Genomic DNA, 16,743 nt, shown 5'->3' with positions numbered 1-16,743 from the left:
AAAAAACTCTAAACAATGTACTTTATGATTAGAATCTCAAATTTTTACAGTTAAGAATGCATTCTTTCCAGCTACTCAGGAGGCTGGGGCGGGAGAATGGCGTGAACCCAGGAGGCGGAGCTTGCAGTGAGCCGAGATCGCGCCACTGCACTCCAGCCGGGGCAGAGTGAAACTCCGCCTCAAAAAAAAAAAAAAAAAAAAAAAAAAGAAGGCATTTTTTTGCCCTAAAGTAAGTTGGGGATTCATTAATTATTTAAGTCTTAAATTTGATTACATTTATTCATATTAATAATTCATATTAAACAAAATATCCGTTGAATTAAAATTATGTCACAAAATACACGTGAATAATCATCATGGCTAAGAGTGGTTAGTAAGTGACATACAGTAAAACAGGTATCTATATTTCAAAAAAGATAACAGTAACAATCTATGTTATAAATTACAAGTAAGTAATATCATTTCTATAATGTAAACTGCATCTTTCATTTTGTGGCCTTTGGAATTATATTGCCTGAGTTCAACTCCAGATTTTATTTGTTACTATGAGTATAAACTTGGGCAGAGTTCTTTACCTTCGCCTTCTTGTGCTTGAGTTTCAAGCATTATTTTAATTGTTAGATTGAAATGTGAACTACATTTTTTTAATCCTCACAACAATGTATACACTATGGTTGAATGTCCCCTCCAAAACTCATATTGAAACTTATTTGCTATTGTGACAGAGTTAAGAGTTGGGATCTTTAAGAGGTGATTAGGTCAGGAGGGTTTTGTCTTCATAAATTTATTAATACTATTACTGCCTAAATCAGGAGTGAGTTAGTTATTTGAAGAGTGGGCTCCTGATAAAAGAATAAATTTGCACCCTATTTGCTCTCTGTATTGCATGCTTGCTTGCCCTCTGCCATGTCATATCTCAGCATGAAGGCCCTCAACAGATGCCAGCACCTTGATCTTGGACTTTGTAGCCTCTAGAACTTTGAGCCAAATAAACTTCTATTCTTTATAAATTACCCAGTCTGTGGTATTCTGTTATAGCAACGGAAAACAGACTATGACACTTTGCATTATTATCCTCATTGTACATAGGAGGAAACTGAAGCACAAGAAGGTAAAGAACTCTGTGTAAGTTCATAGGCACAGTAACAAATAAAATCAGGAGTCAAACTCAGGCACTTTAATCCCAAAGGCCACAAAATAAAAAATGCAGTTTACATAGAAGAAATGATTTGCTTATTTGCAATGTAACTTGTTTTTTTAAAAAGGCATGACTAATTATGTGTTTATAATATTCATATTTAAGTTTTTATAATCATAGTATATGAAATATTAAAAACATCTCCTAGGTGACATATTTCTTTACACAAAATAAATATTTAATTTGATAATGAAGATTTGTCAGCTAGATTAATAATTCCAGTACATTAATTCCTATCTACACAAATGGTGAAATAACAGCTACAGAAATTTGATATTCACTAAACATGTCTCTCTGCAGTCATTACTTAAAACACATATCACAAATAGTATGTATTTTTTTCTTTCTTAATGTGTTATTTAAAAGATAAATAAAATGGAGATAGTTACTTAAAAACATAAATCTTCACACATGACTGGATCTTAAGTAAATTTAATATAATTTTGAAGATTAGATAAATAATATTAGACTTCCATTAATTTTGGATACTAAAGGGCAATAACCAAAACACTCTATTATCTGTGTCCTCAGAAGTCAGATCTTCTAAGTCTCTGCTCATCCTGCTACCACTCTATTGCGTTTGCTGCTATAGAGTAAAATTTTTCTATTCTTCTCTATATCTGTTAGCTTCTGAAAACTTCTGGTTTCTATTATCTCATTGGATATATTACTTCATAATTCTGCTGCACATTTCTTATGCTTTCTCATTTTGCACATTGCATCCTTGCAGCTCTCTTGTACTCTAATTTCTATTGCCCTTTACTATTTAGGTCTATCATAAAATTATCTCCAGACAAAAGGACTAATTGAGGCAGTTATTTGAGTATAGTGTGTTGCTGAGAAAAATTCATTTTCCTGATAGCTTGTCAATTACATCACTGAATGGACAGTGTATGAACCAGGTTAGGAGTCGTAGGTCAAATTTTAGGACAGCAAAAGTGACTGGAAATATAAGGGGGAAATCCTAGAAAGATAGGGACCACGGAATGGGAGCTATAATGTCTGCATACAAAGTGCCCTCAAATCCTGGCTGACTCTTAAATTACTCATATGTAGGGCAAGACACTAAGAAATCTGATGAAAACCTCGGAGGCTGGAAAGTTGTAAAGTTGCTGAGCAGAGACTTCAATTGCTGTCTGGTGCTAGCAAAAGAGAATTTAGAGTTCAAATCCTGCCAAGTGAGAGGGGCTTTGTAAACACCTCGGGCATTTCATTATTAAAAAAAAAAAAAAAAAAAAAAAAGACAAGGCTTGCCCTAAAATTGAAGATCACCAAGGATAAGGAATATGCCCTAAGACTAAAGACAGTGCCAAAAATCCCCACATATCCTAACAACGTATAAGTCAAAGTCTCCAAAAACACAGGGTAGTTAGCCAATTATTTCACCACCTCCTAGAATAATAATAAGGAATGGTCAGATGGACAAAACAGAATCTAGAGTCTTTACAACAAATCTGCCATAACGATTTATATATAACATTAACAATAAATTACTAGACGTACAAAGAAAAAAACACAAATGTGATTCATATCAAGTAAAATAACAGTCAATTGAAGTAGACCTGAATATGAACCGGATATTGGAATTAGCAAACAATAATTTTTAAATAATTATTACATTTAGGACATAAAGGCAAAATAGTCACAATAAGTGAAAGAGACTCTCAACAGAGAAAAAAAAAACTTCATAAAAAAAGGCAAATTCTAGAACATAAATGTATAATATCCAATGTGAGAAATACACTGAATGGATTCAATGGCAGCTCGGAGAAAGTAGTGAAAAGATCAAATAAACTTGAAGACAAATTAATATATGTTATTCAATCTGAATATAAAAGAAAGTAAAATCTTAAAAATTACAGAGCATTACTGATCTCTAAGGTAGTATCATGAAGAATACCTAGCTAATTGATGTTCCCAGAGGGGAGGAGAAAGAGAAAGGGACAGAAACAATGTTTAAGAAAATCATGACCAGGACCCCTTAACTCCAAAGCACATACTTGTAGTCCCAGATTAATGTTTTTTAAATACCACATTATAGTCAAACGGCTAACATTTTAAAAGGAAGAGAAAAATTTTGTAAATATCTAGGAATGAAAAGACACATTACCTATGGTATAACAATGATATGAAAATTGAATTATTAGAAAAAATAAAAGTTTAAAGACAATGAGTTAAACTTTTTAAAGTATTGAAAAAAAATGCAAGAAAGGAATATCCATTAAGGATTTCATATTCAGAAAAGTATCTTTCAAAAATTAGGGAAAACATGACATCTTAAGATAGACAAAAACTGAATAGATTTGTTGCTACAGGTCTGCATTACAAAAGATGCAAAAGTTATTCAGCCTGAAAAGAAATAATAAGGGATGAAAACTTAGGTTAATAGACAGAAAGAAGACTATTAGAAGGTAAACATCGGGGCAAAGAAGATTAACTGTTTTATTTTCTTGATTCCTTTAAACATAACTGACTAATTAAATCTAAAATAATGAAAGCAATATTTTGGGATTTATTTATTTATTTATTTATTTTTTAGACGGAGTCTCGCTCTGTTGTCCAGGCTGGAGTGCAGTGGTGCGATCTCAGCTCACTGCAAGCTCCACATCCTGGGTTCACGCCATTCTCCTGCCTCAGCCTCCTGAGTAGAAAGGACTACAGGAGCCTGTCACCACGCCCGGCTAATTTTTTTGTATTTTTTTGTAGAGACAGGGTTTCATTGTGTTAGCCAGGATGGTCTAGATCTCCTGACCTGATGATCTGCCCACCTCGGCCTCCCAAAGTGCTGGGATTACAGGTGTAAACCACTGTACCCGGCTATATATTGGGATTTAGAATGTGAAAGATTACCATATGTGAGAATGCTAGCTAAAAGGTTGGGAGAGCATAGATTGAATTATATTACTATAAAATTCTGACATTTATGGTAAGTATTATATTAATTCAAGGTAGAATATTATAGGAATGCATATTTAATCCCTAGAGTAGACACACACACACACACACACACACACACATGAAGAGATGGAGAAAAGTGGGGAGAGAGAGAGAGAGAAAACAAGTCAGTACAGGATGCCTACATTTTACTTTAGCCACTTCTATCTTATACCATCTAGCTCCTTGCCAGAGCAATAAGGCAAGAAAAAAAAAGCACAAATATAGGGAGAAAAAAAAAAGAAAGAAAATTGTCTTTATTCGAAGACCACAAAATTATGCATGAGAAAAATCCTAGAGAAAATAAAATTATTTCACAAATGTGTGAATAATACATCCTTTAAAGCTATGATAATCAATAAATTGAGGAACTGGCATAAAGGGAAACAAATACATCAATTAAAGTGAGTAGGAGTCTAAAAATAAATGCAAACATAATTTGTCAACTTTTTTTCAACAAGTCACCAAGGATATCTAATGGATTTTTTTAAGTCTCTATAATAAATGGGGCTATAGTTAGTGGTTATGTACATAGAAATCAGGCATCTTGATTCTACCACATACCATATGTAAAAATTAATTCAAGAATATCACAGAGTAACGATAAAAGTTAAAACTCAAAAATTTTCAAAAGTAATCCTAGAAGACTATCTTTCAGAGGTTGTGATAGTGAAAGATTTCTTAGAGAATATTTTTTTAAAAAAACATAAAATAGTGAACTTCAAAATTCAATATTTCTGCTCATGAAAAGTCATCAAGAATAAAATAAAATCACATGTTTCAAATTGAGGGTTTTTTTTTTTTTTTTTTTTTTTTTGAGACGGAGTCTTGCTCTGTCACCCAGGCTGGAGTGCAGTGGTGTGATCTCGGCTCACTGCAAGCTCTGCCTCCTGGGTTCACACCGTTCTCCTGCCTCAGTCTCCCGAGTAGCTGGGACTACAGGCACCCGCCACTATGCCCAGCTAATTTTTTTGTACAGGCTAATGCCTGTAATCCCAGCACTTTGGGAGGCCAAGGCAGGTGGATCACAAGGTCAAGAGACTGAGACCATTCTGTCCAACATGGTGAAACCCCATCTCCACTAAAAATACAAAAATTAGCTGGGCATGGTGGTGCGTGCCTGTAGTCTCAACTACTTGGGAGGCTGAGGCAGGAGAATCGCTTGAACCTGGGAGGCAGAGGTTGCAGGGAGCTGAGATGGTGCCACTGTATTACAGCCTGGCAACAGAGTGAGATGCTGTCTCAAAGAAAAAAAAACAAAAAATCATTGAATCATTTGATTCAAATCTTCAATATCAAAGAATTAAGTTATTTCTCTTCTACATTTATCTACTCAAGCATTACATGATAGATACATTAACAATGTGATAATAAATTTTAAAAAAACAAAGACAATAGTGTTAATAGTATCATTATACGATTGCTACTGTACTGTAAAAACTCAGCTAACACCCAAATAACACCTGATATCTAAAACAATGCTTAAAAATATTCCACAGTTTTAAGTTAAAAACATGTGTTAAATAAAAAGGTTTTCTTACTATCTTTAGTGAATTCACAATAGAGTATAACTGAATATGTGCTGCAGAGGCTTTAGATCCATGAACAATACACAGACAAAAATATAGTGACAAAAATTAAGCAACAGAGTAGAGTTTCAAGCCAAATGTTTCACAACTTTTTTAAAAAAGAAGATGACAATAGACTTTGTTGTTTGTTTTTCTTTTCTTTTTTTGGAGGGGTTAGGGAGGGAGTCTTGCTCTGTAACCCAGGCTGGAGTGCAGTGGCATGATCTTGGCTCACTGCAAGCTCTGCTTCCCAGGTTCAAGCAATTATTCTGCCCCATCCTCCAAAGTAGTTGGAACTACAGGTGTGCACCATGCCCAACTAATTTTTGTATTTTTAGTAGAGATGAGGTTTCACCATGTTGGCTAGGCTGGTCACAAACTCCTGACCTCTGGTGACCTTCCCACCTCTGCCTCCCAAAGTGTTGGGATTACAGACATGAGCCACTGTGCCTGGCCTAGACTTTGTTTATTTATCAAAATAACTCAAAAGTAAACAGAAAATTTCCATAAATGATTTAGTGTGTTTTATGGCCTATTTTTTTTTTTTTTTTAATCTCACATACAGTCTTTCAAATATGTGATTTTAGGGGTTTTCCTTCCTTTTATTCTAATGTGACTGATTTTAAGAGAACTGAATCTTCCTCGCTTTCCAAAAAAATCAGTATCTTCTTAAGATCATATTCCTCTTAGAGTAATAACTGATTTTTACGGATGTTAGGGGAAGTGAAACAATTATAAGAATGAAACTCCATTCAGGAATATACAGGGCTCTTTTTCTAACATTGTCACCTCTACAGCTCGCATATCATTTCTGTCAATGGAGATCCAAGTGTGATGCCCGATATTAAACAGTATGCAAGTGGCCTAAAGGGGTTCACACAATTTACAGTACAGGAAAACATAAAGTGAATATTTTTCTAGACTAAAGGCTGTTGTTTTCAGTTTTTATTTTTTACTTACTCATCTGTGTATTAACTCTTAATTGAAAAAAGCAAGACAAGCAAATTGTAAAAATGATTTTAAAAAAATACTTAATACTTCTCCCACTCCAATCCTCTAATCCGTTTATCTTTCTCTCCTGAAGCAGTCATGATGTCCAACCTCTTGGCTCTCCATCCTGAATTATTCTACTATTTGTAAATAAACTATTCTATGTTGTATATAATAAACAAATGTAACTGCACAGTTGAGAAATATTCCAGAACTGTTTTCACGGTTAATAATAGAATTTAAAATTCCAAGATCCAAACCATGAATTTCAGAAGATGTGTTCTTGCCTCCCAGGCAGCTCAACTGTAGGAACCCACACACAGAAAAGTATTTTGAAAAGCATAAAGTGTAACACAAGGGAGAGGTTCTAAGCATTGCTTTTGAAGTGGAAAGAAGCCCCTTGGAGGTTCTTAGTTAAGAGGAGTAAGTCTCACCAGTGGCTTTTCTCCACTCTTGCTTTACTTCATGAAATGGAACTCAAACCCTAGCTCATGGCCCTCTCAGAGGGACACAGGAAGAAGTGAAAGTGACTGAGGCACTATTGTTCTGCATCCAAACTAATACCTGACCCAACACATGGCGTGACCTGGAGCAGAGCTGCTATAAAATGTAATTCTCCCTTAACCCCTCCATGTAAATCATCAGAAAGCTTCCCTCCACTGATTTAAACAAATTTGGTCTTTGACCTCTAGAGTTAGAATTGGCCGCAACATCTCTTTCAGATGGTTGTAGTATTGAGTGTTTGATGTGTGTTAAGTATCATAAAACACAATACTATTTCATGATAGATCTTCAAATAATGCTACATATGTCCAAAGTCATGGTAACAGTCTCTTTATTCCAAGTAAATCGGTAGCATAAAATACTGCAGGTTAATGGAATAATGCACTTTGTTGTATCAAGATTTCACGTACAATGCAGCTGTGATTTGTAGTGTTGTTCAACCAGTTGCAACACCTGTCAACATGCTTCCTCTAGTAACTTCAAAAGGCTTCCAATAAATACCAAATGTTTAAAAGAGTGCTTGTGTATAGGTGAGAATATTTCTAGTCTGTGATTTTTGGTATTTTAGCAGTAGGATTGGTACAAATGTTCATAAAGCAATCAGCTGCTTAATAACCTAGTTGCAAACATTCAAGTCTGACAATTTGAAATGCCACGGAAGACTCTAAAATTACATTTCTTCAGTTTTTTTTTTCGGGGGGGAACTAACAATATACTGAACAATTTTAAATAAAATTTAAACTCTGTAGTTAGAGCAAGTTTTCCAATCAAAAATTATTTTCATAATTTCTATAAAATTTTTAAGGATGTTTCAAAGAGCTCCAACAGAATATAGACATATTTATATATACATACATATATGTGTTTAAATCTCTGAATTGAAATGAATTTCAACCTCTCTTGGTAAATAATGTTTAATAAACTGTCATACAGGAAGATATTGTATTGAATATAGTATTAAAATGTTTTGGTACTTAATAGTTCAAAAACTTGCTTTATTTAATTGAGACCAACTGGCCTCATTGCTTCTTATAAACTTTGCAATATATATTCAGTAAAAAGGAATAAAAATGAACAGATGTTTCTCCTTAAAAAAGGCAGACAAAGATTTTTCTTACACAATAAATCATCTACTAGTGGATTTCCAGGACATTGCTTCAGGCTGTTTAGGTATAAAACTTACAAAGATAAAAAAAGGTTTTACCTCTGTATGGATCCAAAATTGGTAAAGAAGATTGAACTGAAGATGAACAGCATATACTGAAGGGGGTATGAAGAGGGCCAGGGGAGAGTAGAAAATCTGAAAGATAAAATTTTTTAAAAATTAATTTGCATATATGAATTCTCAATGCTTTGTTAATGGTTCAATATTCTGAAATGCATATTTCTTCAGCAAATATATCTCATTGTACATACTGTATATTTTATTGTCATGCTTACTTTGCAACATTAATATTCCACATGGTGATAAAGTTACAGACATGTTGGAGCTAAGGCCGCTAGACTTTGATTTTGCATTTAATATTGTCTAGTTAAAATATTATATGTTACGTGTTATTTCTTTAATTTTAAAAAGGTTGGATGTGTTTTCTGGAATTAAAGCGTTTTTTATATACACACAAATACTCTATGGTGAACAACGTAGGAATGGATGACTTTATTCCTTTGACAGCTCCCAAATTCAGTATTATTACCTGGCATTTTCAATAATAATGTAAAATTATAATAAAAGAAAGTAATTTCATATAAAAAGAGGACAGCATATACTTTTCCTTTTAATTTTGGTTTTATATGGTTGATTGATGGCATCATATCTCTTAATTTTTTCAAAGTTATTAGGAAGGAGGTATGATATGTTTCCATGGTGAAAACAAATTTAAAAGGTCCATATTACCTAAGAAACAGAAATGCCTCTGCCTTGGAAAAACAACTTACAATTAAATCACAGAACTGATTAGAATTAACTAATGAACATGATCTGCTTGTTCTGCTAATGACTTTGATCTCCAAGAGTGGTTTTATGTTGGAAGGAAACATTTTATTAAATGCGAGACTAAATAACCAAATAAGAGTAAAATGAATCCGACTTTCACTTTACATTTCTGATTTTATAGAGTTTATATTTCTGAAAGACTGGATGTTTTAAAAGCATTTCTTCTGAGCATTATAATTTTATTTTAAAATTATTTTACAACTTTTGTTCTCAATTATGCAAAATGTAATTTCAAGGATATTTAGCAATGATGATGCATTTAAAACTCGTCTAGTTCTTGTTTTCAAATCTGTCATAAAAAATTTCAACTGTCATCATAAGTAGAATTTTTAAAATATAAATGGGTTATTAAGCAATGGAATAGATTAGTGAGCAAAAGAATACTGGGCTCTTATTCAATAGATCAATTTTTGGTCCATGGTTCCACTTTAATCCATAGTCCACTAGAGACTTAGTCAAATTTTAGGCCATAGTTCCACTTAGTGATATTTACTAAGTTCTTAAGCTTCTCTAGGCTTCAGGTTCCTGAAATTAGTGGTGGAGGGGAAAACCATTTAAAATATAGTCATCCTTTCTGTTCCAAAACATCTGTGCTACTATGATTTGATTGTTTCATAATGTATTAAAACAATTATCCCCCAATAGGTTAATAGCAAAGTACTTGCAAAACATATATGGCCTATGATATAAGTTCTCTAAGTTGAGGGGTATTTTGGAATCTCCTCTTTGAGAGGTGAGAAAAATTATAAAACAACTTATTTTGGATGGTTAATAAGTAGTTCTGTTTGGAAAGACTATGCATAGCAGATGAATATTTATAGTTCATTACCATTTCCCAAAGTGTGGAGAAGTAGTCCCTTGAAATAATACCAGCTATTATGGAAAATGTGGTTATATGATCAGAGAAGTCGTGAAGGGGTAAATTAAACAAGCAAAGTTTCTTTAACACAGGTCTTTTAAGAGCTTTTACCATGCTAATGTGAATCACAAGTCTATTAGCACACAGACTACTTTCTTGATGAGTTTTCCATAGGATTATATTTTCTGAACTCATTTTATGAAACAGTGTGCTAAATCTTACATATTGGTAATATAATGAGGAACTGACCAATGGAAAAATAAGCTCACTATGAATTCCAAAATATCATATTTCTAACAAAAAATATAGGTGAGGAAATAATTCACATGAATCACATGAGTGATCATTACTTATGATTAATACAGTTCTAGAAAAAGGGTCTAATGACACAATCAAGGTTCTAATTTTTACAATGGAAAGCACTTAGTAAATGTTGTCCAGGTAAGAGAATTCTCACTTTTCTTCTCTACCTCCAAACTTTGCATTTCCAAATCCTACATAGCTTATAAAACCAATTTAAAGGCCACTTCCATTATAAATCTTTATATGGTACTAACTCGACCGAAGAAACTTCTTCCTCAAACTCAGAGTAACTTGGTAGCTGGATTAGGGACATTATACCGTTTGCCAAATACATCCATATCTACCATGCATTCAAACCTATGTCATTCAGACTCTTAGTTTCTTTAGCTTTAAATTACACTGTCTACCCTAGGTTATTTTATTGTCTTGTAGAAGTCATATATAATAGGGCTATAATGGAGAGAAACAACCCAGACCTATATGTTTGAGGAAAGAATGAGTACAAGCCTGAAGGCGATCTAAGGCTAACAGACAGAAGATGAGTGGATTTTATTCTCTTACTAAGTGAACGTGGCAAGCAGGGGTTGTGTGAGACAGTATTATGAAGCAAGAAACAACCTGGCATTTAGGGGGAGCTACACATGTTTGATATCGTAGAAGGTGTTGGAGAGTAGTGTGGCTAGAAATCAGGTTGGACCATGGGGTTTCTGGACAGACCTCAGGGAATCCACGAATCTCCTGATGCTGCCATAACAACGTGTGAGCCCGTGTGCATGGGAGAGTGTGCATTTTTCTAAAGAAACAATTGATAGCCTTCATCAGCGAGTCTTCAGTATGTCTGTGCCTCACAGCCAACACAGAAAAATAATTTAGACAGTGGCTAAACCAGAGAAGGGAACCATTTCAAGAAGATTAGGCATAAGGAAACAATTCACATCTTTTTAAGCATGTAAGAAATAGAAAATATAAAAATATGTTTGGAACCTATTTCAATAGCCCAGAGAAAAGTGATGCATATTTAATCACAGCAGTAGCCAAGAGGATGGAGCAGTAAAGTACATGCAACAGATTTAAGGATTTGGCAGCTATTCAAACATAGGAGTTGAGAGGCATGTAGCAGTGTCAGAAGACACTCAGATTTCTGGCTTGTCTATTGGCGATATTGTTCACCAAGAAGGTGAACAGGAAGAATAGGTGGTAAAGTTCAACTTGAGGAATGTCGTGTTGGGGTCTATGAGGTGTGTGTCCAGGAAGCTATTGAGTAAGATTTTGGAAACATCTGTCTGGAATTACATCTCAGGGAATCAGCAAGTGTCTTGTTTGAACTTGTTGATATGGGTGTCATGCAAATATCAATTTTATTTGGCTTATAGGTGTGTCCACAGTGGGAAGCTAGCCGAAGATGCAACTCTGTGAGCAGTCAGAAAGAGTGGCCGTAAATGAGGCTGATACAGGACAGTCTCAGAGGTGGGAAAGATCTAGTAGCTAGCATTATCAGATACGATGAGAAATTTTTAAGAGAGAGAGAAGACTCCCAGTTAGTGTCCAAGTGAGACAGGAACTGAAAAAAAAGAAGTGATATGGAATTTGCAAGTCTGAATCAGCAGAACAGTAGGCCTAGAATGCAGACCTAAAATTCACAAACCCAAGTTAGTAAGTTTAAGAATCAGCCAGAGGAGGTAACAAAATGAAAACAGGGATGACTTCTATGTTTCTCTGATAACAAAAAAGGAGACAGCTGAATGTATTCCTGCAATAAAACAATGGATGAGGGAGGAGATATTACCCGTGTATTTATTTTTTTAATGTGAGAGATCTTACTATATTTATGGCTTATTCAGAAGGAGGCAGTTGAAACGAAGAGAGAAAATGCCAAGACTATCTGATAGGACAAAGTCCAAGAGAAAAAAATATAAGGTAAGAGCAATGTCACCAACCTAAGGATTAGACCAACTGAAGAGAGGTGAGCATTTTCTATAAAACTAGAGGTAAGAATGCATGTTCATCACTTGTGAGTTCATGAATTTTAATTGAATATGTATGAACAGGGAAGACTAGATAAGGAAAACTGAAAAAAAGAAAAAACTCACATTTCTCTTTGAAGTTTTAAATATGTTCAAGAGGCAGGAGTGGGGAAGAGATCTTGAAGAGACCATGAAATTCTGAAGAGTTTCCCCAAGGTAGAGAGGAGAAAATAGAGCAGTCTCCTGTTCATGACTTGGTACACAGTGTTTAGGAATCAGTTGGATCTGAATCCATATATGGAGGGGCACCAAACTGCTGACCTGGTGCAAGAGGAAGCCCGTAGCACTCAGCAATCTGGATGTGGGGGTGAAGAGGGTAGATGACTGGATTTACTCATGGCCTGAAGATTTCAAGGCACAGGATTTCAGCAGAGGATGCAGACTGTGCTTCGCAGAGTCATGGAAATTAGGCATCTTAATTTGGACAAGGTAAGAGGTAAAGTGAGGAGGCAATGACAAACAGAAAATGTAGGAGGTGAGAGAGTAAAGTACTCCAGACTGTCCTTCACAGAGTCATGGAAATTAGGCATCTTAATTTGGACAAGGTAAGAAGTAAAGTAAGGAGACAATGACAAATAGAAAATGTAGGAGGTGAGAGAGTAAAGTACTCCACGACTAAGCTGCTAAGCAAGTGGCTAAATGGTAAACATAAAATTACTTTCAAATAAATGAAAAACAAAAAAAACTTTTGAACTCTAGAATTCATGTCTGCTTTATTTTAATAGTTCAGAAACATTTCATTAACATTACTAATGTATCTATTTCTAGGATTTTTATTTATTTTTATAATATTAATTTAGAGAAAAAGCAACTAAAAAATGTTCATCAGAATTGAGAAACTAATGATTGAAGAATCAAATAGTATGTGCCACATTCCTTAAGTCTATGATTGGTAATGACACAGATCAAAATTACCTGATTATAGATAGAGAGTATTGATCTCTGTCCTTAAGACATATCTACTTAGATTTTATGTTTGAAATAAGGGTTTGTGTTTCTATTTAGAAAGTCATTAAGTAAGCTATGTCTATCTTTCTGGTCCCATTTCTATGCACTTAACCATTTCCTTTTGACCCCATTCCACCATTTTATACATCCTATATTCTAGCCATACTCATACTGTTATGAGTTGAATTGATTTTCACTAACATGATATGTGAGACTCTGGCACCCAGTACCTCAGAATGTGTCTTTATGTGGAAATAGCATCTTTACAGAGGTAATCAAGTTAAAATTAGATGGGTCCTAATCCAGGAGGACTGGTCTTTGTATATAAAGGGGAAATTTAGACACAGAGACAGACATGCACACAGCGAGAATGGCACATGAAGACAAAGGCAGAGATGTCAATGACGCATCTTCAAGCAAAGGAATGCCAAAGCTGCAAACAACCAGAATCTAGGTGGGAGGCATGGAACCGAGTCTCCCTCACAGCCCTCAAAAGGAGCTAACCCTGCTGCCATCTTGATGTCAGGCTTCCAGGTTTTGGGACTGTAAGATAATAAATTTCTGTTGTTCTAAGCCATCTAGCTTTGGGTACTTTGTTACAGCAGCCCCAGGAAATTAATACACACACTACACATTTTTCTTGTTATTCCTAAAATTTATTATATTTTTCTATAATTTTGTGTTTTTACAGATGTTGTCCTTCTACATAATATTCTACGTACAACTTCCTCCATTGCAAAATTTTATTCATTACAGATTTGCTTCATGCTTTATTTCTTCTATGAAGCTTTCCTTGACCCATAGCAGTTCTCAGTGCAAAACACTTCTCTCTAAAACCTTCAAAATTTGTGGCAATGACTGTTCACTTACATGACTCCCTCCAAGCAAAACCATCACCTTGAGAACAAAAGCTCACTTCTTACTTATCGTTATATCCCCAATCTCTGCCACCATGATTGGCCTGGCTAGTCAAAATTACATATGGAAAAAAAATGAGTGATGCACTATCAAAATAAGAACAATGACAAATAAAGGAGTTTACATTTTTAGCCACTTGTATATTTTAAATATGTGGCAACTTTAGAGGAAACTCAATCTGCTTCCTCTTGTTTATCATTCATTAGGAGGACTGCAAATGACTATCAAATCTCTGAAAAGAAAAACACTGAAAATCAGAGAATAATTTTAATTTTTACCAAATTTCAAAATGACTTTGAATATTTCTGTAAGCTACAGAATAATTAATTCCATTTTCCTGATGCATGCTAGCATTAGTCTTTGATACTAGCAATGATTCAAATTATCCAAGAGTTTCATTTCTTTAATGGACATAAACTTTGTCTTATTAGTCATTTTTAAATGCTGGATGAGGGTGAAGAAGGAATGCCTTGGAGTTCCGAGGCAAAGTTCTGAGAGAAGTTTTGTTTCTTTACTTCATGGGGGCTTAATGCATGCTTTCCTTCTGTGACAAAGAGTTATGAGAATTTATCCCCAGTGCATTCAAATGCATTACATCAAAGTTGTTAGTTTCTTATATCTTTATTTGTTCACATTTGTCTTCATATAACTCCAACTCCCACATATTGAAAAACAGTCTTTGCTTATGTAGTTTGGCAGGGAGTACAATGTAATGAAAAGATCTGAGATTTCACTAAGTTTTCTCTGCAGTCTTATATGTAATATAAAAATAATATCACACATAAGAATCATACTTGATATATTTCAGAGAATTTCCACACTCAAAAAGTGATCTTCAAAATAACCACATGAGGAGGCAGAGTAAATATTAAGAGGTCTATTTCATATGCAAAATCACTGAGACTCAAACATTAATTTGTTGGTTCAAATTAGCAAAATGAGTAAACAGCTAAACTAGCGTGGGACTCAGTTTTCTTTATTTCTAGTTAATTGCTATTTACTGTTTCCTAAATATAATGAATATATTTTAAATTATGCTCAAATATAATAAGATCATCATTGATTTATATGTTCTCTATATGAAAATGTAATAATGGTTTTATGAGATTTTCATAATTTAATGTCATAATTATATATATATATATATATATGTATATATTTTTTTTTTTTTTGAGAAAGAGGGTCTTGCTCTGTCACCCAGGCTGGAGTGCAGTGGACCCACCACAAATAACTGTAGCCTCGACCTCCGGGTACCAAGTGATCCTCACATCTCACTCAGCCTCCTGAGTAGTTGGGACTATAGGCGTGCACCACCACACCTGACTAATTTATTTTATTTTTTGTAGATACAGCATCTTGCGATATTGCCCGGGCTGGTCTTGAACTACTGGGCTCAAGCAATCTGCCTGCCTCAGCCTCCCAAAGTACTGGGATTACAGGCGAGAGCCATCACACCCAGCCCAATTGTATTTATTTTTTCTCATGGTGGGTAAAATTTACCTTTTTTAAGGTTGCTAATATGTTATAAACATATTGTGCTAAATCTTATAAAATTAATTTCAATACCAACCTAGAGAACATAGCAATTTTAAAGGTGGAAAGACATGACAGGACTAAAAAATTCACTCACTCTAGTAATTTAAATTAAGTGCATTTGTCATTAATTTATTATGCTTTTGAGAGAAATACTAAATTCTTAGAAGGCAGATAGCTCACTATTTTCTGTTCAATACTGAATTTATAGATAAAAAAATATGTTCAAATATATTTTATTGCAAAAGGTAAATAAACTATATATCCTATACTGTAATTTTTGGAGTGTCTATTAAATAAAAATATTTAAATGAATGACAAATTTAAATTATTTAACACATCGTACTCTTTATTAGTTTCACATTGGCCTGACCCTAGTTAATTTAGCAAAAATATTTCCATTGCCAAATTTATTTTGACAACCATAATAGTTTTTATTTCATTCATTTACATAATATACATTTATTAGCCACTAATTCTTTAGTAGACACTTATATATACTAGGTATTCAGCAGTGAAAAGTAGACTAATTTCTTTTTTTTTTTTGAGACGGAGTCTCGCTCTGTCGCCCAGGCTGGAGTGCAGTGGCGCGATCTCGGCTCACTGCAAGCTCCGCCTCCCGGGTTCACGCCATTCTCCTGCCTCAGCCTCCCGAGTAGCTGGGACTACAGGCGCCCACAACCGCGCCCGGCTAATTTTTTGTATTTTTAGTAGAGACGGGGTTTCACCGTGGTCTCGATCTCCTGACCTTGTGATCCGCCCGCCTCGGCCTCCCAAAGTGCTGGGATTACAGGCGTGAGCCACCGCGCCCGGCCTGACTAATTTCTTTTAAAGTTTATAGGCCACCATAAATACAATAATGAAAACTGTTATGTACTACAATAGATAAATGCAAGGGTTTTATGGAACCAAACAAACAAAATCCAAAATCTTCCCCAGGTGCAGTGGCTCATGCTTGTAATCCCACCAGT

At 34.6% G+C, this 16,743-nt stretch overlaps 1 protein-coding gene across 4 annotated transcripts in view; it reads right to left on the bottom strand.

Annotated features, from left to right (window-relative positions):
• AGMO (alkylglycerol monooxygenase) overlaps nt 1–16,743 on the bottom strand; it is a 356,657-nt gene that overhangs the window by 210,502 nt on the left and 129,412 nt on the right. For all 4 annotated transcript variants that reach the window (XM_005550068.5, XM_074036594.1, XM_005550067.5 and 1 more), the window contains exon 5: nt 8,399–8,494. In XM_005550068.5, coding sequence (XP_005550125.2) covers nt 8,399–8,494 — 96 coding nt within the window. The remainder of the gene's footprint in view (nt 1–8,398; nt 8,495–16,743) is intronic.

This window comes from Macaca fascicularis, chromosome 3 (assembly GCF_037993035.2).
Source record: "Macaca fascicularis isolate 582-1 chromosome 3, T2T-MFA8v1.1".
In the NCBI taxonomy this organism is placed as follows: domain Eukaryota; kingdom Metazoa; phylum Chordata; class Mammalia; order Primates; family Cercopithecidae; genus Macaca; species Macaca fascicularis.
The sequence above is the reverse complement of the archived record's forward strand: the minus strand, read 5'-3'. Positions and strand labels throughout refer to the sequence as shown.